General features: G+C 38.8%; 1 protein-coding gene across 1 annotated transcript in view; it reads left to right on the forward strand.

The window, feature by feature from the left end:
- LOC307054828 (FRAS1-related extracellular matrix protein 1-like) overlaps positions 1–25,050 on the forward strand; it is a gene marked incomplete at both ends in the record, with an annotated part of 39,499 nt that overhangs the window by 11,097 nt on the left and 3,352 nt on the right. The window contains 4 exons of the mRNA XM_079706707.1: positions 3,010–3,333; positions 3,732–3,840; positions 21,012–21,143; positions 23,243–23,587. Coding sequence (XP_079562833.1) covers positions 3,010–3,333; positions 3,732–3,840; positions 21,012–21,143; positions 23,243–23,587 — 910 coding nt within the window. The remainder of the gene's footprint in view (positions 1–3,009; positions 3,334–3,731; positions 3,841–21,011; positions 21,144–23,242; positions 23,588–25,050) is intronic.

The following is a 25,050-nucleotide window of genomic DNA, read 5'->3' on the forward strand; positions in this document are numbered from 1 at the left end:
CAAGACTAAACTTTGTCTCTTAACGACTAGTACATGTCTTCTGTTTGTTTTGACGTGAAAGTCCTTTCCCTTTTAATGCTTTTTTATATCTGTAAAAAAAAATTGGAGCCATTTTTCTTCCTAATTGATTTTTCTTCTTTTTCCTCTGTATATTGATATAGGGTTTTATGTTTTCAGATCAGTTTTATTAGGAGTTTCCCCTTTAAAATGACCTTCCTCTATTATTTAGAATTAACCTATTCCATAGTCAATTTGGCATGTCACAAACAGACATAAAAGTAGTATGCTCAACAGCAGAGGATTTTTTTAAAAAAGCACAGAAAGAAAAATAAGAAAACAAAACTAGGGGTATTTCTACCATTTTTATGTATATACACACTTACACACACATACAGAAACACACACACAGAGTGAGTGGGGAGGCATGCACACCAGAGTTAGTTTATGGAACTGAATTTTTACTATATTTGAAGTTTTGTATCTTGTTATTTTTTTATTTTTATGCTGGTATAGTCCATCCTCATCAAGTGACTAAATGACTGTTCACCCATTATTTCTTATAGATTTAAAAACATTTTCCTGTTTATATTTGCCTTTTTATTCTGCCTGAAATGAATTTTATCGTATTGTGAAACACAGAACAGTTTTTTCCAAGTAGCCAAAATTTTCGACACTATTTGTTGCATAATGGACATGTTTCCCATCGATTTTAGATGAGTCTTCTATTTTATAGAAAGATATTATGTGTCTATTTCAAGGGTAGCTCTTTTGTTCCTTAGATTTGCCTACCTATTCTTGTGCCAGTACCATATTATTCTAAATATAAAAGGTCTATAATAGACTTTAACATTTTACAGGCAAGTCCTTCCTCATAGCGATGAGTCCTTCCTCTTCAAAATTTTCTTATCCATTCTCACCTATTCTTAGTTCTAGGTAAATAATTAAATATTTATGTTAGTTTTTTTAAAAAGCCCCTAAATATTTTTATCAGGATTGGATTAAAACTATAAATTATTTTGGGAAGAATTGGAATATTGGAACATTTACCACATTGAGTTGTCTCATCCAGACAAAAGTTATCTAACTTCATCGAGGCAAATGATATTTGATATGTTTCTGTAAAGTTTGTAGTTTTCTTCATGTCAGTTGTGCACACTTAAGTCCAGTCCTAGACAATTTGTTTTTGTAGAATTATTATGACTAGTCTTCTTTTCCTCCACTATTTCTTCTCATTGGTTACTGATGATAGATAGGAGAGCTATTTCTTGGACTAATCTTCTTTTGTCTGGCTTCTTTCTTGAATTCAATTATTCTAAAAATTTTTCAAGTCTTTGGGCTTTTAAAGACCATAATTACATCTTTCACTAATGATGATAATTTTTTCCTTTCTTTTTCAATAATTATTCCTCTTTTTTCTACTCTTTTCTCCACTGGTTTGGCCAGAATAGTATTAAATATAGTGATGCTTATAAGAATCTTTGTCTTGTACATTTTATCACTGTCAACTGCCCACACTGTCCTTTTTAATGTTTCTTGCCTTGAATTCATCTCTCTTTGAAATTCTTACGGTTACAACTGCAAACTTTACATGATAAGTCAGGATCATTCTTTTACTTTTAATCTTTGTATATAATTTTAAGTGCCTGTCTGGTAAGGCAGATATAATTGGATATTTAAATTTCAGAATATTTGTCTTGAACAAGAGAATATAGGCTATAATTATGTAATAATGGATATCTGTGGGTTTTTTTCTATCATCTTGTTTTCTGCTTTCTTGCTAGTTAAAAGAAATTATCCTGCACTCTAGTTTATATTTCCTTAGCCTTTATCTTTACTTATTTGAAAAATCTTTATCCCACTTTAAAATTTATTTCTAAATTTAAAAAATTCTTTAACCTATATTTTTAACATTTAAAGTAAAAAATGAAGTCTTTTGCCTCCTTCCTATATGTTATGAGGATTGATCCTATTTATCCTTTCTCACTGCAATTACTCACCAACAGGCTTGGTTAATATAATCTGCAACTTTAGTTCCAGTTTATCATTTTTATACCTTATGATTGCTTGCATCATCTTTTATTTCAAGTACACTCTTTTGATGTTTGTATCCATTTTGTTAGTATGTTTCAAATAACATTTATTTAGGCTTAACTCTAGGTTTAATTGGTCTTATTGTTCGGCACCAGTCTTTTCATACTGTAATTTCCCCATTCTTGTTTAAATTATAAATCTTCAAATGTTTTTCAATGGCTCGTGAAGACTAAATAGTGTAAACTCTGTGCTGTCTTAGCATATCACTCCTTTGTCTTTATAAACCGCGCAGTGAGAAGGGGGTGAGGTTGTCTTCTTCTGTTTCTCTCTTTCTTTGAGCCTTGCTGACTAGTTTCTGAACTTCCAGACTTGGGGGTGGGTGGTTTGGAGAAGTTTGGAGAGAGAGGTCTTATTTGACCAGGCACTGATGGAATATGACTTCATGCTCTCTGAGTCTGGCAGATGTTTCAAGCTGCTTCTTAGTCTCGGGGCAATTTCATGGTTCCTCTGGAGATCCCCCATTGCAAAGGCCTCTCATCTTGGGAGAGTACATTTCTAGCCTTATTGGTCAATTGCAATTCCTCCCGACACTCCTAGGATATGATTTCCACTTCCAGGTTCTTTCTGCTCAGATCCTTTGGCTTCTCACAGATGCACCCTAAAGGTCAGGGTCCAGGATGACCCTAGACCAACCCTCTGTCCCACTTGCTCCACATCTGAGAGCACTCGTATATTCCTTCCTGCCGCAAACAAGGAATAGAGACTGATCCCAGCACAGACACCATTATTCTTCTGCCTCTGGCCACTGAGCTTCCTCAGGTATGAGCCCAGCATTAGTTCTCTGTGTGCTCCACCAGTAAAAGACACATATTTAGGCTGGCGTGAAGGAAATTAGTGTTAAATATCATACTATTTACCCTGATTTTATAGCATCATTTATATTGTTTCCCCTTTCATCTTTTCTTTCTCCTTCAAAAGTCAGAGAGTGTGTGGTTACCCGTCTATATGAGAGCTGGCATCCCTAATCAGATTCCAAGGGCTGCATTCATGGCCATGTTTATTCTGGAAGTGGATCAGTTCATCCTGACCTCTTTGACTACATCAGTTCTGGACTGTGAAGAGGATGAGACCCCCAAACCCTTGCTGGTGTTCAACATTACTAAAGCCCCGCTCCAAGGCTATGTGACTCACCTGTGGGATCACACCAGACCGGTGTCCTCCTTCACCTGGAAAGACCTAAGTGACATGCAAATTGCCTATCAGCCACCAAACAGCAGCCATTCTGAGAGGAGACATTATGAGGTAAGAAGGAAGAGAGACAAAGCTGCTAGCCTATTTGGTATTCATAGAGTCATTGAAGAGGCTCCGCCAGTGGAGAACCACTGCTTTGAGAGAGGCTCTAGTGGTCTGATGCTGGACTGACATAGTCTTCTGAGCAAATGCATGGAAACATGTCTAGCATATTTGCTTATTTTGGGTTAAGAACTTCTTTCACAGAGAGGAAAAGTTAAAAACACTGATAAACTAAGGAACAAGACCTACAGCCTGAAAAAGTGAGAGTAGGTCGTCATAAATGAGATCAGGCAACAGCAGAAACCTGAATCAGTTTTGCCTCCATCTGTGGTGTATAGCCCAGAAATAATGGTATTTTATATTATAAATGGTCAATGTGTGGTTCATATGCAGTTGTTTGTTTACAGGTGGAGTTGGAAGTGTATGACTTCTTCTTTGAAAGGAGTGCACCTATTACCGTCCACATCTCCATCAGAACAGCAGACACAAATGCCCCGAGAGTGTCCTGGAACACAGGTGAGGTGCAATATAGGAGTCAAGCAACATAGCCTTGAAGGGAAGACAAGAAAGTATATGGGTCAGGAAAAAAAGGTAGCTTTATTCCTATTTTACACATGAGGCAACTGAAACCAGACAGGTTAAGGGTATCAGATAGTTATTTTTTTGGTTTTGTTTTTCCTGCTGTCAGGGTGAGAAATTTAAATCCAGGATTCTTGTGTCCTGAAACTAAGTTCTTTCCTTCAGAGGAGATAAGCCAAAAGATCCCTTTCCACTGATTGAGGCAAAAAAGTGACTATTTATGATACTGAGCATAGTTGGACTGGGAGAGAAAAGGTCTCCAACTCAAAATTGTTCAGAAGCATCGAAGGAAGGCATAGACTGTAATCCATTGTCTTATTGTTAAGTGGGTTGCATGGAAATGAAAATGCATAAATAAGAGTTTAAACTGCTTTGTTTTATTTTTTATTTTTTTTTAATTGTGTAACTGACTTACAATTTTATATTAGTTTCAGGTGTACAACATAGTGATTCAATATTTTTATATGTTATACTCCATTTAAAGTTATTATAAAGTATTGGCTGTATTCCCTAGGCTGTACAATATATTCTTGTATCTTATTTATTTTACACATAGTAGTTTGTACCTCTTAATCCCCTCTCCCTATCTTGCCCCTCCCTGCTTCCCTTTCCCCACTGGTAACCTGTAGTTCTGTATATCTGTGAGTCTGTTTCTGTTTTTTCATGTTCATTTAATTTTTAGACTCCACATATAAGTGATAACATTGAGTATTTGTCTCTCTCTGACTTATTTCACTAAGCAAAATATGCTCTAAGTCCATCCACGTTGTGGCAAATGTCAGAATCTCATTCTTTATTATGGCTGAGTAATATTCCATTGTATATATAAACCACATCTTCTTTACCCATTCATCTGTTAATGGACACTTGGGTTGCTTTCATATCGTGGCTATTGTAAATAATGCTGCTATGAATATTGGGGCACATGTATCTTTTCCAATTAGCATTTTTGTTTTATTCAGGTATACCCAAGTAGTGTAATTGCTGGGTCACATGGCAGTTTTATTTTTTAGTGTTTTGAGAAACCTCCATACTGTTTTCCTCAGTGGCTGCACCAATTTACATTCCCACCAATAGTGTACGAGTGCTCTCTTTTCGCCACATCCTTGCCAACATTTGTTATTTGCATTGTTTTTGATGATAGTCATTCTGACAGGTGTGAAGTGATATATCATTGGGGTTTTGATATGCATTTCTCTGATGACTAGCAACGTTGAGCATCTTTTCATGTGCCTGATTGCCATCTGTATGTCTTCTTGGGAAAAATGTTAATTCAGGTATTCTGACCTTTTTTTTTTTTTTTAACATCTTTATTGGAATGTAATTGCTTTACAATAGTGTGTTAGTTTCTGCTTTATAACAAAGTGAATCAGTTATACATATATCCCCATATCTCTTCCCTCTTGCGTCTCCCTCCCTCCCACCCTCCCAATCCCACCCCTCTAGGTGGTCACGAAGCAGCGAGCTGATTTCCCTGTGCTATGCGGCTGCTTCCCACTAGCTATCTATTTTACATTTGGTAGTGTATATATGTCCATGCCACTCTTTCACTTTGTCCCAGCTTACCCTTCCCCCTCCCCGTGTCCTCAAGTCCATTCTCTAGTAGGTCTGTGTCTTTATTCCTGTCTTGCCCCTAGGTTCTTCATGACCTTTTTTTTTTTAGATTCCATATATATGTGTTAGCATACGGTATTTGTTTTTCTCTTTCTGACTTACTTCACTCTGTAAGACAGACTCTAGGTCCATCCACCTCACTACAAATAACTCAATTTCATTTCCTTTTATGGCTGAGTAATATATATATGTGCCACATCTTCTTTATCCATTCATCTGTTGATGGACACTTAGGTTGCTTCCATGTCCTGGCTATTGTAAATAGAGCTGCAATGAACATTGTGGTACATGACTCTTTTTGAGTTATGGCTTTCTCAGGGTCTATGCCCAGTAGTGGGATTGCTGGGTCATATGATAGTTCCATTTTTAGATTTTGAGGAACCTCCATCCTGTTCTCCATAGTGGCTATATCAATTTACATTCCCACCAACAGTGCAAGAGGGTTCCCTTTCCTCCACACCCTCTCCAGCATTTATTGTTTGTAGGTTTTTGAGGATGGCCATTCTGACTGGTGTGAGGTGATACCTCACTGTAGTTTTGATTTGCATTTCTCTAATGATTAGTGATGTTGAGTATCCTTTCATATATTTGTTGGCAATCTGTAAATCTTCTTTGGAGAAATGTCTTTTTAAGTCTTCTGCCCATTTTTGGATTGGGTTGTTTGTTTTTTTTGATATTGAGCTGCATGAGCTGCTTCTGTATTTTGGAGATTAATCCTTTGTCAGTTTTTCATTTGCAAATATTTTCTCCCATTCTGAGGATCGTCTTTTTGCCTGATTATGGTTTCCTTTGCCATGCAAAAGCTTTTAAGTTTCATTAGGTCCCATTTGTTCATTTTTGTTTTTATTTGTTTTTATTTGCATTTCTCTAGGAGGTGGGTCAAAAAGGATCTTGCTGTGATTTATGTCATAGAGTGTTCTGCCTATGTTTTCCTCTAAGAGTTTTATAGTGTCTGGCCTTACATTTAGGTCTTTAATCCATTTTGAGTTTATTTTTGTGTATGGTGTTCTTATTTTTGTGAAGGTGTTCTAATTTCATTCTTTTACATGTAGCTGTAGTTTTCCCAGCACTACTTATTGAAGAGGCTGCCTTTTATTGGCATATAGTTGCTTGTAATAATCTCTCATGATCCTTTGCATTTGCAGTGTCAGTTGTTACTTCTCCTTTTTCATTTCTAATTCTATTGAGTCTTCTCCCTATTTTTCTTGAAGACTCTGGCTAATGGTTTATCAATTTTGTTTATCTTCTCAAAGAACAAGCTTTTAGTTTTATTGATCTTTGCTATTGTTTCCTTCATTTCTTTTTCATTTATTTCTGATCTGATCTTTATGATTTCTTTCCTTCTGCTAACTTTGGGGTTTTTTGTTCTTCTTTCTCTAATTGGTTTAGGTGTAAGTTTAGGTTGTTTATTTGAGATTTCTCTTGTTTCTTGAGGTAGTATTGTATTGCTATAAACTTCCCTGTTAGAACTGCTTTTGCTGCATCCCATAGGTTTTGGGTCATCATGTTTTCATTGTCATTTGTTTCTAGGTATTTTTTGATTTGCTCTTTGATTTCTGCAGTGATCTCTTGGTTATTAAGTAGTGTATTGTTTAGCCTCCATGTTTTTGTATTTTTTACAGATTTTTTCCTGTAATTGATATCTAGTCTCATTTCAATTTTCTTAAATTTACCAAGGCTTGATTTGTGACCCAAGATATGATCTATCCTGGAGAATGTTCCATTAGCACTTGAGAAGAAAGTGTATTTTGTTGTTTGGGGATGGACTGTCCTATAAATATCAATTAAGTCCATCTTGTTTAATGTATCATTTATAGCTTGTATTTCCTTATTTATTTTCATTTTGGATGATCTGTCTATTGCTGAAAGTGGGGTGTTAAAGTCCCCTATTATGATTGTGTTACTGTCGATTTCCTCTTTTATGGCTGTTAGTGTTTGCCTTATGTATTGAGGTGCTCCTATGTTGGGTGCCTAAATATTTACAATTGTTATATCTTCTTCTTGGATTGATCCCTTGATCATTATGTGGTGTCCTTCTTTGTCTCTAGTAATAGTCTTGGTTTTAAAGTCTGTTTTGTCTGATATGAGAATTGCTACTCCAGCTTTTGATTTCCATTTGCATGGAATATCTTTTTCCATCCCCTCACTTTCAGTCTGTATGTGTCCCTAGGTCTGAAGTGGGTCTTTTGTAGACAGCATATATATGGGACTTGTTTGTGTATCCATTCAGCCAGTCAGTGTCTTTAGTTGGAGCATTTAATCCATTTACATTTAAGGTAATTATCGATGTGTATGTTCCTATTACCATTTTCTTAATTGTTTTGGGTTTGGTATTGTAGGTCTTTTCCTTGTCTTGTGTTTCCTGCCTAGAGAAGTCCCTTTAGCATTTGTTTTAAAGCTGGTTTGGTGGTGCTGAATTCTCTTAGCTTTTGCTTGTCTGTAAAGGTTTTAATTTCTCCATCGAATCTGAATGAGATCCTTGTTGGGTAGAGTAATCTTGGTTGTAGGTTTTTCCCCTTTATCACTTTAAATATGTCCTGCCACTCCTTTCTGGCTTGCAGAGTTTCTGCTGAAAGATCAGCTGTTAACCTTATGGGGATTCCCTCGTGTGTTATTTTTTGGTTTTCCCTTGCTGCTTTTAATATTTTTTCTTTGTATTTAATTTTTGATAGTTTGATTAGTATAAGTCTTGGCGTATTTCTCCTTGGATTTATCACGTATGGGACTCTCCATGCTTCCTGGACTTGATTAACTATTTCCGTTCCCATATTAGGGAAGTTTTCAAGTATAATCTCTTCAAATATTTTCTCAGTCCCTTTCTTTTTCTCTTCTTCTCTGGGACCCCTATAATTCGAATGTTGGTGCGTTTAATGTTGTCGCAGAGGTCTCTGAGACTGTCCTCAATTCTTTTCATTCTTTTTCTTTATTCTGCTCTGCAGTAGTTCTTTCCACTATTTTATCTTCCAGGTCACATATCCGTTCTTTGCCTCAGTTATTCTGCTATTCATACCTTCTAGAGAATTTTTAATTTCATTTATTGTGTTGTTCATCACTGTTTGTTTGGTCTTTAGCTCTTCTAGGTCCTTGTTAAACGTTTCTTTTATTTTCTCCATTCTATTTCCAGGATTTGGGATCATCTTTACTATCATTATTCTGAATTCTTTTTTTAGGTAGACTGCCTATTTCCTGTTCATTTGTTTGGTCTGGTGGGTTTTTACCTTGCTCCTTCATCTGCTGTCTTCTCATTTTTCTTAACTTACTGTGTTTGGGGTCTCCTGTTCCCAGGCTGCAGGTTTGTAGTTACCGTTGTTTTTGGTGTCTGCCCATAGTAGCTAAGGTTGGTTTAGTGGGTTGTGTAGGCTTCCTGGTGTAGGGGACTAGTGCCTGTGATCTGGTGGATGAGGCTGGATCTTGTCTTTCTGGTGGGCAGGTCCATGTCTGGTGGTGTGTTTTGGGGTGTCTGTGGCCTTTTTATGATTTTAGGCAGCCTCTCTGCTAATGGGTGTGGTTGTGTTCCTGTCTTGCTAGTTGTTGGGCATAGGCTGTCTAGCACTGTAGCTTGTGGGTCGTTGAGTGGAGCTGGGTCTTGGTGTTGAGATGGAGATCTCTGGGAGATTTTCGCCATTTGATATTATGTGGAGCTGGGAGGTCTTTTGTGGACCAGTATCCTGAACTTGGCTCTCCCACCTCTGAGGCACAGCCCTGATGCCTGGCTGGAGGACCAAGAGCCTGTCATCCACACGGCTCAGAATAAAAGGGAGGAAAATAAAAGAAAGAAAGAAAAAAGAAGATAAAATAAAGTCATTAAAATAAAAAGTTATTATTAAAAAAAATTTTTTAAGTAATAAAAAAAGAAAGAAAGAAGTAGATAGCAACCAAACCAAAAAACAAATCCACCAATGATAACAAGCACTAAAAACTATGGTTAAAAAAAAAAAAAAGGACGGACAGAACCCTAGGACAAAGCTATACAGACAAAATCACACACAGAAGCATGCACATACACACTCAGAAAAAGAGGAAAAGGGAAAAAAAATATATATATATATATTGTTGCTCCCAAAGTCCACTTCCTCAATTTGGGATGATTCATTGTCTATTCAGGTATTCCACAGATGCAGGTACATCAAGTTGACTGTGGAGATTTAATCCGCTGCTCCTGAGGATGCTGGGAGAAATTTCCCTTTCTTTTCTTTGTTCGCACAGCTCCTGGGGTTCAGCTTTGGATTTGGCCCGGCCTCTGCGTGAAGGTCGCCTGAGGGCGTCTGTTCTTCGCTCAGACAGGACGGGGTTAAAGGAGCCGCTGATTCGGGGGCTCTGGCTCACTCAGGCCGGGGCGGGGGAGGGAGGGGCACGGGGGGGGGGGAGGGAGGGGCACGGAGGGCGGGGTGAGCCTGCGGCGGCAGAGGCCGGCGTGACGTTGCACCAGCCTGAGGCGCGCCGTGCGTCCTCTCGGGGAAGCCGTCCCTGGATCACGGGACCCTGGCAGTGGCGGGGTGCACAGGCTCCCGGGAGGGGAGGTGTGGAGAGTGACCTGTGCTCGCACACAGGCTTCTTGGTGGCGGCAGCAGCAGCCCCAGCGTCCCACGCCCGTCTCTGGGGTCCGTGCTTTTAGCTGCAGCTCGCGGCCGTCTCTGGAACTCCTTTAAGCAGCGCTCTTAATCCCCTCTCCTCGAGCACCAGGAAAGAAAGAGGGAAGAAAAAGTCTCTTGCCTCTTCGGCAGCTCCAGACTTTTTCCCGGACTCCCTCCCGGCTAGCTGTGGTGCACTAACCCCTTCAGGCTGTGTTCACACCGCCAACCCCAGTCTTCTCCCTGCGCTCCAACCGAAGCCCGAGCCTCAGCTCCCAGCCCCGCCCGCCCCGGCGGGCGAGCAGACATGCCTCTCGGACTGGTGAGTGCTGGTCGGCACCGATCCTCTCTCTCCGCTTTGCCCTCCGCAACCCTGTTGCTGCGCTCTCCTCCGTGGCTCTGAAGCTTCCCCCGCTCCGCCACCCGCAGTCTCCGCCCGCGAAGGGGCTTCCTTGTGTGTGGAAACCTTTCCTCCTTCGCTGCGGGTACCGTCCCTATTCTTTTGTCTCTGCTTTTTCTTTTTTCTTTTGCCCTACCCAGGTACATGGGGGAGTATCTTGCCTTTTGGGAGGTCTGAGACCTTCTGCTAGCGTTCAGTGGGTTTTCTGTAGGAGCTGTTCCACATGTAGATGTATTTCTGATGTATCTGTGGGGAGGAAGGTGATTTCCACGTCTTACTGTTCCGCCATCTTTAAGCTCCTCCTTCTGACCTTTTTTTTTTTTTTTTTTTTTTGCGGTAAGTGGGCCTCTCACTGTTGTGGCTTCTCCGGTTGCGGAGCACAGGCTCCGGACGCGCAGGCTCAGCGGCCATGGCTCACGGGCCTAGCCGCTCCATGGCATGTGGGATCTTCCCCGACCGGGGCACGAACCCGTGTCCCCTGCATCGGCAGGCCAACTCTCAACCACTGCGCCACCAGGGAAGCCCCTTCTGACCATTTTTTAATCAGATTGTTTGGTTTTCTGCTGGTGAGTTGTGTGAGCTGTTTATATATTTGGATATTTAGTAAGTTGTCTTTTCATTTTGTTGATGGTTTCCTTTGCTGTGCAAAAGCTTTTAAGTTTGATTAGATACCATTTGTTTATTTTTGCTTTTGTATCTGTTGCCTTAGGAGACAGATCCAAAAAAATATTGCTATGGTTTATGTCAAAGAGTGTTCTGCTATGTTTCCTTCCAGGTGCTTTATGGTTTCCAGGCTTACATTTAGGTCTTTAATCCATTCTGAGTTAATTTTTGTATATGACATGAGAAAATGTTATAATTTAATTCTCTTACATGTAGGGGCCTGGTTTACTGTAGGACTTTGCCTGAATTGAGCCAAGGAACTGTTACTGTTCCTTCAATCTCTAGACTGACTTACTTTATAGACCCAGAGCCCTTTGAAATGGAGGCAGGCACACTTGAGAAAGAAACTTCAGTAATATCACAAACATATAAGGGGACTCCCCTTCCCCAGTGGGACCTGTAGACATTTTTCATGGTCACTGCACACTGAGACTAGGCAACTACCTCCAACTTCTAGGAATTATTGAACAGTGACTTTGCAACAACACTGGTACCCGGGGACACAGGATGCCATTGTAGCGGGAGTTCACGGAGTCTGCGTTTAGGAGATAAATGGATTTTTAACCAGGATATCTGTCAGCGGTCTCAGTGGAACCCTGATTATCACTCATGGTTTATTTTGTAGTTTCTGCATGGTAGTTTAAATAGCGACCCTCAGCAGATAGTAGAATCCTCACTTTAGCTCCCAGACTCTTACAATAAAGGCTATTACGGTCTAAAAGACCAAAGGAAGCATGTGGTATTTCACTTGCCTAAAAAAATAATAAATCAAAAGCAATACTACATTCCTTGGGGGAACTGCAGGTATTAGAACCACCACCAAAGATGTGAAAAGAGTGGTGTGGTCTTACCACATCCTCATTTTTTATTTATTTATTTACTTACATTTCATTTTTCAGAAAAATTTATTACAGTATAGCTGATTTACAATGTTGTGTTAGTTTCAGGTGTACAGCAAAATGATTCAGTTATACATATATTCATTCTTTTTCAGGTTCTTTTTTCATATAGGTTAACACATAATATTGAGAAGAGTTCCCTGTGCTATATAGTAGGTCCTTGTTGGTTATCTATCTTATATATAGTAGTGTGTGTATGTTAATCCCAAGCTCCTGATTTAATCCTTCCCCACTTCTTTCCCCTTTGGTAACCATAAGTTTGTTTTCAATATCTGTAAGTCTGTTTCTGTTTTGTAAATAAGTTCATTTGTATCATTTTTAAAAATTAGATTCCACATGAGTGGTATCATATGATATTTGTCTTTCTCTGTCTGACTTATTTCACTTAGTATGATAATCTCTAGGTCCATCCATGTTGCTGCAAATGGCATCATTTCATTCTTTTTTTCTGGCTGAGTGATATTCCATTGCATATATGTACCACATCTTCTTTATCCATTCCTCTGTCGGTGGACATTTAGGTAACTTCCATGTCTTGGCTATTATAAGTAGTGTTGCAATGAACACTGGGGTGCATGTATCCTTTCAGATTATGGTTTTCTCTGGATATATGCCCAGGTGTGGGATTGCTGGATCATATGGTAGTTCTGTTTATAGTTTTTTAAGGAACCTCCATACTGTTCTCCATAGTGGTTGTACCAATTTACGTTCCCACCAACAGTGTAGGAGGGTTCTGTTTTCTCCATACCCTCTCCAGCATTTATTGTTTGTAGAGTTTTTGGTAACGGCCATTCTGACCAGTGTGAGGTGATACCTCATTGTAGTTTTGATTTGCATTTCTCTGATAATTAGTGATGTTGAGTATCTTTTCATGTGCCTATTGGCCATCTGTATGTCTTCTTTGGAGAGGTGTCTATTTAGATCTTCCACCCATTTTTTGATTGGGTTGTTTGTTTTTTTGATATAGAGCTGTGTGAGCTATTTGTGTATTTTGGAGATTAATCCCTTGTTGGTCGCATCATTTGCAAATATTTTCTCCCATTCTGTGGGCTGTCTTTTCATTTTGTTGATGGTTTCCTTTGCTGTGCTGAAGCTTTTGAGTTTAATTAGGTCCCATTTGTTTTTGTTTTTATTCTCATTACTCTAGAAGGTGGACCAAAGAAGATATTGCTGTGATTTATGTCAAAGAGTGTTCTGCCTTTGTTTTCCTCCAACAGTTTTATATTGTCCAGCCTTACATTTAGGTCTTTGATCCATTTTGAGTTTATTTTTGTGTGTGGTGTTAGAGAATGTCCTAATTGCATTCTTTTACATATAGCTGTCCAGTTTTCCCAGCACCACTTCTTTTTTCCATTGTATATTCTTACCTCCTTTGTCATGGATTAATTGACCATAAGTGTTTGGGTTTATTTCTGGACTTCCTATTCTGTTCCATTGATCTATGTGTCTGTTTATGTGCCAGTATCATACTGTTTTGATTACTATAGCTTTGTAGTATAGTCTGAATTCAGGGGGCATGATACCTCCAGCTTTGTTCTTTTTTCTCAAGATTGCTTTGGCAATTCTGGGTCTTTTATGGTTTTATGTTAATTTTAGGATAATTTGTTCTAGTGTGAAAAATGTCATGGGTGTTTTGATAGGGATTACATTAAATCTATAGATTTCTTTGAGTAGTATGGACATTTCAACAATATTAATTTTTCCAATTCATGAACATGGGATATCTTTCCATTTCTTTGTATCATTTTCAATTTCTTTCAGCTTTCTGTAGTTTTCAGAGTACAGGTCTTTCACCTTCTTGGTTAAGTTTGTTCCTAGATATCTTATTGTTTTTGATGCAGTTTTAAAAAGGATTGTTTTCTCTTTATGATTGTTATTATTAGCTTATAGAAAAGCAACAGATTTCTGTATATTAATCTTGTATCCTGCAACTTTACCGAGTTCACTTATTAGTTCTAATAGTTTTTTGGTGGAGACTTTAAGGTTTTCTATATATAGTATCATGTCATCTGTAAATAGTGACAGTTTTACTTCTTCCCTTCCAGTTGGATGCCTTTTATTTCTTTTTCTTTTCTGAATGCTGTGGCTAGGACTTTCATTACTGTGTTAAATAGAAGTAGGGAGAGTGGGCATCCTAGTTTTGTTCCTGAGTTTAGCAAGAAGTCTTTCAGCTTTCCGCTGTTTAGTATGATGTTAGCTGTGGATGTGTCATAAATGGCCTTTATTATGTTGGCACACGTTCCCTCTATACCAACTTTGTTAAGAATTTTTGTCATAAAAAGGTGTTGAATTTTATCAGATCCTTTTTTTGCACTTATTGAGATGATCATGGGATTTTTATCCTTCCTTTTGTTAATGTGGTGTATCATATTGATTGATTTGTGGATCTTGAACCATCCTCACTTACCTGGAATAAATTCTACTTGATAATGTTGTATGATCCTTTTAATATATTGTTGATTTGGGTTTGCTAACATTTTGTTGAGGAATTTTGCCTCTATATTCGTCAGGGATATTGGCTGGTAATTTTGTCTAGTTTTGGTATCAGGTTAATGGTGGCCTTGTAGAGTTAATTCGGGAGAGTTCTCTCCGTTTCAATTTTTTAGAAATAGTTTGAGAAAGATAGGTATTAGCTGTTTTTTTATATATGTTTGGGATAATTCCCCAGTGAAGCTGTCAATCCTGGGCTTTTGTTTGCTGGCAGTTTTTTTTAATTATTAAAAAAAATTTTTTTTTATTACTAATTCAGTTTCACTACTGGTGCACAATCTGTTCAGATTGTCTATTTCTTCCTGATCCAGTCTTGGAAGAGTGTATGTTTCTAGAAATTTATCCTTTTCCTCTAGGTTGTCCAATTTGTTCGCATATAACTGTTTGTATTATTCTCTTATGATTTTTTCTCTGTGATATCGATTATTTCTCCTCTTTCATTTCTTACTTTGTTTATTTCAGTCCTCTCTATTTTTCTTGGTGAACCTGGACACAGGCTTATCGTTTTTGTTTAACCTTTCAAAAAAGATTTTGGTTCCATTGATTTTTTTCTATTTTTTTTTTTTGTTCTCTATTTTTATTTATTTCCTCTTTGATCTTTATAATTTTCTTCCTTCTGCTGACTTTGGGCTTCCTTTGTTCTTCTCTTTCTAATTCCTTTAGGTAGTAGGGTAGGTTGTTTTTTAAGATTTTTCTTGTTTCTTAGGGTAGGCCTGTATTGCTATAAACTTCCCTCTTAGAACTGCTTTTTCTGTGTTCCATAGATTTTGGAAAGTTGTGGGTTTTTTTTTTTTTTTTTTCATTTCTCTAAAAGTATTTCCTGATTTCCTCTTTGATTTCTTCATTGACCCATTGGTTTTTTTAGTAGCATGTTTTTTAGTCTCCACGTGTTTGTGTTTTTCTCATTTTTCTTCCTGCAATTGATTTCTGGTCATACCACTGTAATTGGAAAAATGCTTGATATCATTTCTATCCTCTTAAATGTTCTGAGACTTGTTTTGTAGCCTACCATGTGATCTATCCTGGAAAACATTCTCTGTACACTTGGAAAGAATGTGTATTCTGCTGATTTTGGATGAAATATCCTGTAGGTATCTATTAAGTCCAACTGGTCTAAAGTGTCATTTAAGACTATTATTTCCTTGTTGACTTTATGTCTGGATGATCTGTCCATTGACGTAAGTAAGGTGTTAAATTCCCCTAATATTATTGTAACATTGTCAATTTCTCTCTTGATGTCTGTTAATATTTGCTTTATATACTTAGTTGCCCCTATATTAGGCATATTTGTTAGCAAATGTTATATCCTTTTCTTCTGTTTATCCCTTTATCATTATATAATGCCCATTTTGGCTTTTGGTAAGACTTTGTTTCAAAGTCTATTTTGTCTAATATGGGTATGCTTACCCCCTGCCTTCTTGTCATTTCCATTTGCATGAAGATATTTTTTCCATCACCTCACTTTCAGTCTGTGTGTTTTTAGCTCTGAAGTGGACCGCTTGTAAGCAGCACATGGATGGATCTTGGGTTTTATTGTGTGTTTTTTTTTTAATCCAATCAACCATCCTATGTCTTTTCAATGAAACATTAAGTCCACTGGCATTTAAAGTGCTTATTGATAGGTATGTACTTATTGCCACTTTGTTACTTGTTTTCTGATTCTTTTTGTTGTTCCTCTCTGTTCTGTTCTTTTAGTTTCTTCCCTTGTGTTTGATGATTTTCTTTAGTGGTATGCTTGTGTTCCTTTACTATGTTTGCATTTACTAGTGGGATTTTTCCTTTCCTACAGATTCTTACTTCTTGTTGTAGCCTATTCTTTTCCACTTAGAAAAGAACCTTTAACACTTCTTTTAGAATTGGTTTAGTGTTGATGTACTCTTAGTTTTTGCTTATGTGAGAAGTTCTTTATCCCTCCTTCAATTCTGAATGATAATCTTGCTGGATAGAATATCCTAGGTTGTAGGTTTTTCCCCTTCAGCACTTTAAATATATCATGCCACTTCCTTTTGGCCTGCAAAATTTCTGCAGAAAAATCCATTGGTAGCCTTATGGGGGTTCCCTTGTATGTGATTCTTTGTTTTTCTTCTGATACCTTTAGAATTCTCTTTTATCTTTAACTTTTGCCATTTTAGTTATGATATGTTTTGGTGTGGTTCTCTGATTTCATCTTGTTTGGGACGCTCTATGCTTCCTGTACCTGGATATCTGTTTTCTTCTTCAGGTTTGGGAAGTTTTCAGCTATAATTTCATCAAATAAATTTTGACCCCTTTTTTTTCTCTCTTCTCCTTCTAGGACCTGGGTAATGTGAATGTTATTATGTTTGATGTTGTTCCAACAGTCCCTTAAACTGTTTTCAATTTTTAAAATTTGTTTCTCTTTTTGCTGATCTGATTGGATGTTTTCCATTATTCTGTCTTCTGGAACACTGTGTGTTCCTCTGTATCACTTAGTCTGTTGTTAATTATTTCTAGTATGTTTTTCATTTCAGTTATTGTATATTCAGTTTTGACTGTTTTTTTCATATTTTCTAGTTCATCTATTCTTTTCCCTAGTTCAGTCAGCATTCTTTTTTTTTTTTTTTTTTTTTTTTTTTTGCGGTACGCGGGCCTCTCACTGTTGTGGCCTCTCCCGTTGCGGAGCACAGGCTCCAGACGCGCAGGCCCAGCGGTCACAGCTCACGGGCCCAGCCGCTCCGTGGCATGTGGGATCCTCCCGGACCGGGGCACGAACCCATGTCCCCTGCATCGGCAGGCGGACTCTCAACCACTGCGCCACCAGGGAAGCCCTGGTCAGCATTCTTATTACTAATCTTTAAACTCTTTTTCTGGTAATTAATTCATCTCTGTTTCACTGGTTGGTTTTTCAGGGTTTTTTTTTCTTCTTTCATTTGAAATAAAATCCTCTGTCTTCTTGTTTTGGTTAACTTTCTCTATCTCTGTAAAAGTAGGTAAAAGTTACCTATCCTGGTCTTGAATGTGTGTCCTTGTGTGAGAGCATCCCTATACAGTCTGTGTGTTCCCAGTGGATTTCACGGGAGAGCTTGATCTGGTGTGAACATAAGTCATGTCTTTCCCCAGAGTGTGCTGGCAGCTATCAACTTTGTAGGGGTTGGGGCTGGAGATGGAGGAGCTAGAGCCAGAGCCAGGTGTGAGTGGGAGCTTCTCCTCTGCTCAGTGGCCAACACCACCCTGGAGCTGGAGCAGAAACCCTGGGCTGGGCTCAAGCCAGCTCCCTCCCCTGCAACTGTGCACTCTCCTCAGCTATGGCAGCCCTGGTTCTAGTGGGGAACTGTGCCTCAGAGCAAGAGGGGCTGGAAAGGGTGCTTGGCATGGGCCAGGGCATGCACTGAGGCAGTTGTGGGAAACCAGCCAGAGTCCTGGGCAGTTTCAATCTGCTTTCTCTCTCTTGTTATGGGAGTGAGCAAGAATGTGTTCTTCATGAGCAGAGTCTAGATTTCTTACAGCCCTGTTGTCAGTCCTGTTGGTTTTCAAACCATCTAAGGGCACTTGTCTTCCCACTGTTGGACCCCAGGTCTGGGGGACCCAGTATGTGGTTCAAGCCACTCCCCAGGGATATCTCCACCCTTGTAATCCCCCTCCTCTTCTGTGTCCCCTCCTAGGGGTGTAGGTCCCAACCTGATTGATTCTCTTCCTTTCCTACCCAACTCCATGTGGATCTTTTTTATAGCCTTGGTTGCATAAGGGTCTTTCTGTCAGTCTCCAGTCCATTTCCAGTGAGAATTACTCCACATGTAGATGTATTTTTGATGTATTCACAGGAGTGGGAGGAGGACAGGAGGTGAATTCTGCATCTTCCTACTCTGCCGTCTTGACCTCCTCCTGCTTTATTTCTTTTAAAAGAAGGCTTTGCACTGCCTCTCATTCCTGAGTAGATTTAAAATGCAATGTATATATCTAGATCAAATGTAAATGTGAAATGTAAATAAAGATTTTTTTCCTTTCCCATTAATACCATCAAGAGCATTCAAAACATACTTATAAACAGTGTTGGTAGGTTCAGTTAACACAGAAAATGTCTGTCTGATTTAAATACTCAGGTGGCAGCTTAAACCTATTACCTCTTGTGCTTGTGTGTGTGTATGTGTGTGTGCTTGCACATGGGTAGCATACCATGTGTGTGTATTTGTATGTATGTGAGTTTCAGTAGAGATGGACAACGTTGGTTGGGCATCCTTGATTTATAATCTGGCTCTCTGTCCTACTCTACCTCTGTTTGAGGGATAATGAGAGAAAAGAATGAATTAGTGATCTAAAGTTTAGTAGTAATCAAATATTAATTACATTATTGCTTGAGTATAGAGACTTAATGGTCTGCATGTGTGTGTGTGATCTGTGAAATCAGGCTTGTTAAGAGCTCCAAATCTGGTTTTGACTAGTTTAGACACCAGAGTTCTTTTTTTTTTTTTTTTTTTTTTTTGCGGTATGTGGGCCTCTCACTGCTGTGGCCTCTCCCGTTGTGGAGCACAGGCTCCCGACGCGCAGGCTCAGCGGCCATGGCTCATGGGCCCAGCCACTCCATGGCATGTGGGATCCTCCCGGACTGGGGCACGAACCCACGTCCCCCGCATCGGCAGGCGGACTCCCAGCCACTGCGCCACCAGGGAAGCCCCAGAGTTCTTTTGAAAATGAAATTTTACTTATTATGAACTTAAGTTCATCATTGAAAACTTGGAAAGCACAATAAGTAGGATAAATAATAATGAGTTAATAGTAATGAATAAATGAATGAAATAATAATGGGTGAATAAAATCACTCATTACTCCACTACAAAGACATAACCACCATTACTATCTTGCTATATAAATTGCTAGTGTTCTCACTTGCTCCTTTCCTGCATCCCATGATGCCTTGTCCTGTGCTGTACTGTGCACTCTTGGCTTCAAAACCCTTATTACCAGTCGCAGAGATTCTTTATATGTGCTTGTCCTCCCTCTCTCCCTCTTTCCCTGCTTCCCTTCCTTCTAACCATCCTTATTTCTCTCTCCCCCACTACCTCCTCCCTCCCTCCCTCCCTCCCTTCTTTCCTTCCTTTCTCTCTTTCTTTCAATATGCCATATGTCTTAGCCCAGGTACCATAGCAAACAGCCCCTTAGGCAGGTTACATGCACTAACCCTTTACTGAAAACTAGAGTAAGGGGAAGGGAAGTTGGGAGTTTGGGGGCAGCAAATAAAAAGGTGGTGTGACTGAGCTGGTCATAGGTTTACAAGAAAATAAAGCTGATTGCTCGATAGTGCTGATACCTCCAGTAGGAGGTGAACCCACTCTGTGTGGGAAGAGTCAGGGGTGGGGTTGAGAAAGTGTGAACAAACACATGTCAGCTCCTTCCATCTCCTCTCTCACCCTGGTCAGTTTGCCTCACTGGATATTAACTCCCCACACGCCTAGGTTGTGTTACCTGGCTCTTCTTAACAGCCACTGTACAAACTCCTTGAGTCCCATGGTGTGGGACCTGGCCATGGTCACAGGGAAGGTCACGCCAAAACCTCATCTGGTGGGCAGTTGAGGGCAGCAACAGAAGATGAGGCAGTGGTGGCAGCCAGGGCTTTACAATGTGGGGACTGTGGGAAGCTTATTGGAACTGCTGCAGCTAGAAAGCAGGCAAATGGTCAACATCAGGAGGAAGGGGAGCTGCTTAGATTTGAGGGGAAGCATTAACTGGGTCCACCAGTGCACTGTCTTTAAATTTCACCACCTTGCTTCTTTAAAAGGCTTTGCTCCTTTTCGAGAGTCTCTTCAGTCTGTTGGCCCCCAGCTCTACTGGGTAATGGGAATGGTTGATGATGATGCCTGTCTCTAATGGCCGTGTTCAGTCTGAAATCTGTATTCTTGCTCCGAGCAGCACTCATTCTCTCCCCATTTTCCCTCCAGCATGCTGGGTCCAAGGAGAAGGTTTTATTTTTAATTCCTTTAGTTACAAACGTCCCTTCCTTATTAGAGTCTAGATTAAAATACAGCCCTCATTATAAAGTGTCAGAACTTTCCTGTCTAATATCATTAAATATTCCCTAGCACAGTAACTCTGTATTTGACCACTTTAATTCTCTATCCCATGGGATACTTATGCTCTTATAATTTATGTGTAAAAGTACTTCTGACTCTTTCCCACTTAAAATATGTGAATGCAGCCTTTGAAAAATTCCTTGTGGACCTTTTTGAACTAGAGACCACTGTGAACATAACATCTGTTATTTCCTTCTAATATTTATTTTTGGCACCATCATGCCTCTAAAGGATATGTCATAAGGAACCAGTTGTCAGGTTGGAGTTAATAGTACTAATAGTAAAAATATTACTTAAAATAAACACTAAATTCCAGTTTCTCGAGAAGCTTTTGAAGATACAATTTTTACCTAGTTTTGTGAGTGAAAATTCTTTAATCTTGTCTTAAAGTAGGCATCTTGGCATGTCATAGAACTTTCCAGGACAATTTTTATGCTTTCTTTTGTAGGTCTGAATCTCCTAGAGGGACAGTCTCGGGCCATCACTTGGGAACAGTTTCAGATTGTTGACAATGATGACATTCATGCTGTCCAGGTAGTCATTGTGGATGGCCTGCAGCATGGACAGCTTACTCTGAGAGGTGAATGAACAAACTTTGTAACTTAGAAAAAAGCCCAAGAAGTATTTTCTCCAAAAGCAAATCATATTTAACAGGATATGTGTAGTATCTCTTGGGCTTCATTTCTAAATGAATTATCATAATCCCCAGATCCGGAGATCTTGAAACCATTGGCTTTTGTATTAGGATGCTCAAATCAATGGATGACATTTTATGAGTGGTCTTTTGTACTTGAGTCATTATTTAAATCTCAGATTTGCTTTCTGGAGCCATGTAGGGCTCCTTCTAAATATACTCCTTAACTGATTATCTTATCCCAGTTCAAAGACAAAATATTTCCTTTTCATTTCTCTGCTTCAGAGAAATGCAGTGAAAAACAGGAAAACTTATGTTTTTTAATTAGTAATAATTATGCTATTATGTTATTAGTAGCAGTTGCTGTAGTTTAAAAGAAATGAATTTACAGTTATAAGGATGGTAGTTAACAAGGTAATGGCCCTAATAAAAATATCCATACTTAATGATAATATAGTCCATTCCTTGTAATGAGCTCAGAGGATTTAATTCCATTATCTCTTAGTTTGCCTAACTGTTAAGTAGAAAGAGAGCTCTTATTTATCATTGTTTGTGATTAGGAAATTCTGAAAAAAATAAAATCAAAAATAAAATGATAAATTCTCTTGCCTAATCCCAAGACAATGGGAGTTTAGCTTAAGCTGGATGTATTAGTTAGCATGGATGTTCAGCTGCATGTAAGGAAAACCCAACTACAGCAGCTTAAAAATTCAGGAGTCACTCTCTCCTTGTGACAAGTTGCACAGAGGTAGGTGTTCTGTATCCATGATGCCAGCGGCTCTTTTCTGCTCTGTCAGTGGTCACAGGATGGTGCCTACATCTCTAGGCTTTTAATCAGTGTTAGCGGAAGGAAGAAAGAGAAGGAACAATAAAAAAAATTAGGCCATCTAAGTTTGCTCTATTTTACAACTTTTCCTAGGAGCCTGATACAATGAAGTCTGATTATATCTCTTATCAAGTTACATACTATCCCCCTAGGTGCAGCAGAGTCTGGGAACCTGAGTATTTTTAAATAGTCATATTACCATTCTAAATAAAACTAGGATTCTTGTACTGAGGAAGAAACAGAAAGTTCCTGTTGGGCAAGTAACTCATAGTGTTCATTATACTCATGTTTAATCCATAAAACCATATGGAGTGGGGAAAGAAATAGGACACCTGCCATCAAGAATTGTAATAGTTTGTGTAGAGTGAAGCAATGTTTATCAGTACTATAGAAATGAAGTGGAGAGTCATAGCCCATAATGCAATGATGTTCTGGCTCAGAGGAAGAAAATGGTGTAAACATTTATTAAGCATTTACTTTGTGCCAGATCATACAAAGCATTCTACATACTTTATCTCACATCAGCTTTATGAAGCAAGGTACTATTATTACACTCACTTTGCATATGGGAACCTGAGACTTAGAGAAGTTGACTTGTCTGTCTGGAAAGTGGCCGAGCTGGGATTCGAACCCAGGCCATTTGCTACCAGAGCTCTAGCTCTTGCTCATTAAGCTATTGATTCTCAAACTTTAGTGTGCATTAGACTCCTGAAGGGCTTGATAAAACATAAATTGCTAGGACCCACCAGCAGAATTTCTAATTCAGTAGGTCTGGGGTAGGACCTGAGAACTTGCATATATAATGACTTCCCAGATGGTGCTGATGCTGCTAGTTTGAGACCACTACTCTAAGAAGTGCTGTCGGATGATGATAATGAGTCGAAGAAAAATTAATACTTATTGTAGGTACACTATTGTTTGAGTTCTCTCATCCTTAAGAGGGAATGTTAGGTAGGTATTATTATCTCTGTTTTATAGATGAGTCTCAAATAAATTAAACACCTTGCCCAAGTCCACCCAGCTAATAAGTATTACAGCCAGTATTCAAAACCAGGTCTTTGGAGCCCCAGAACCCACTAAACAATCTATGGTTTTTCCAGGCGAGAGAAGCATTGGCTGCACCACTTTGCATTTCACACCCTCTCCTGTAGTGCTGCTTTCACTAACCTGCTGCCTCCACACCTTTTTCATTCCGCTCCACCTCTCTTCTTTCCATCAGGGGGGAAGGGGTTTCTCTTCACCGTGGCTGACCTTCAGGCTGGAGTCGTTCAATATCATCATGACGACAGTGACTCCACCAAAGACTTTGTGGTCTTCAGGATATTCGACGGCCAACACAGCATCCGACATAAGTTTCCCATCAACATCTTGCCCAAAGATGATAGTCCACCATTCCTCATAACCAATGTTGTGATTGAACTGGAGGAGGGGCAGACCATACTGATCCAAGGTTCCAAGCTGAGAGCTTCAGACATGGACTCCAGTGATGACTACATCTTCTTTAATATCACGAAACCCCCGCAGGCTGGAGAGATCATGAAGAAGCCAGCACCAGGACTGATAGGTAAGTTCTGGGCAGTTAAGATCATTTGTGTCAGAATTTGTGCTAAGGGGGACATCGAGTTTATGATGTAAGATTCTATTATTATTATTACCATTTCGTAGATGGGAAGCCTGAGATTTAGGTTAAGTTGATCTATCCATATGGAATCTAGAAAGTTCCAGAGCTGGGCCTCAAGATAACTGTTACACCATGAAAAATTAAGTCTGCTATGCAAGGTAAGAGAACAAATAAGGTTGAAGAGATATGTTTGACCTATTCTAGATTATTGATAAAGAAATTTCATGAATAACGTTTATTTACATTTTGTTAGAATAATTTCATAACTACTTTTTGAAGTAAGTAGGTCAGGAGCTTGACAAAATAGGTATCAAGCAGTTTTACTTAAGACTTTCTTTTTTTAAACATATTTAATTTTATTTTTAATTAATTAATTATTTAAAAATTGAGATATAGTTGATGTACAATATTATATGTTTCAGGTGTATAACATAGTGATTCACAATTTTTAAATGTTATAATCCATTTATTGTTATTATAAAATATTGGCTATATTCCCCGTGTTATACAACATATCTTGAAGCTTATTTATTTTATACATAGTAGTTGGAACCTCTTAATCCTATATGCCTATATTGCTCCTCCCCCTTCACTCTCCCCATGGGTAGCCACTAGTTTGTTCTCTATATCTGTGAGTCTGTTTCTTTTTTGTTATATTCACTAGTTTGTTATATTTTTTAGATTCCATGTGTTAGTGATATCATACATTATTTGTCTTTCTCTGACATTTCATTTAGCATAATACCCTCTAAGTCCATCCACATTGTTGCAAAATTTCATTCTTTTTAATGGCTGAGTAGTATTCCATTGTATGTGTATATATGTGTGTGTGTGTGTGTGTGTATACACACCACATCTTCTTTGTCCATTCATTTGTTGATGGACACTTGGGTTGCTTCTGTGTATTGGCTATTGTATTGTAGGTAGTGCTACAATGAACATTGGGGTGCATATATCTTTTCAAATTAGTGTTTTCATTTTTTTCAGTCATATATCTAGGAGTGGAATTGCTAGGACATATGGTAGTCCTATGTTTAGTCTTTTAAGAAACCTCCGTACTGTTTTCCACAATGGCTCACCAATTTACATTCCCACCAACAGTGTACAAGGTTCCCTTTTCTCCACATCCTTGCCAATATTTGTTATTTATGTTCTTTTCGATGATAGCCATTCTGACAGGTGTGAAGTGATACCTCATTTGCAATTCTCTGATGATTAGTGACGTTGAGCATCTTTTCACGTGCTTTTTGGCAATCTGTATGTCTTTGGAAAAATGTTTACTCAGTTCTTCTGCCATTTTTTATTCAGGTTGTTTGGTTTTTTGCTGTTGAGTTGTAAGAGCTGTTTGTATATTTTGGATGTTAACCCCTTATTGGTCATATCATTTGCAATATTTTCTCCCATTC

This window comes from Hyperoodon ampullatus (genome assembly GCF_949752795.1).
Source record: "Hyperoodon ampullatus genome assembly, chromosome: 6".
NCBI classification, from domain to species: domain Eukaryota; kingdom Metazoa; phylum Chordata; class Mammalia; order Artiodactyla; family Ziphiidae; genus Hyperoodon; species Hyperoodon ampullatus.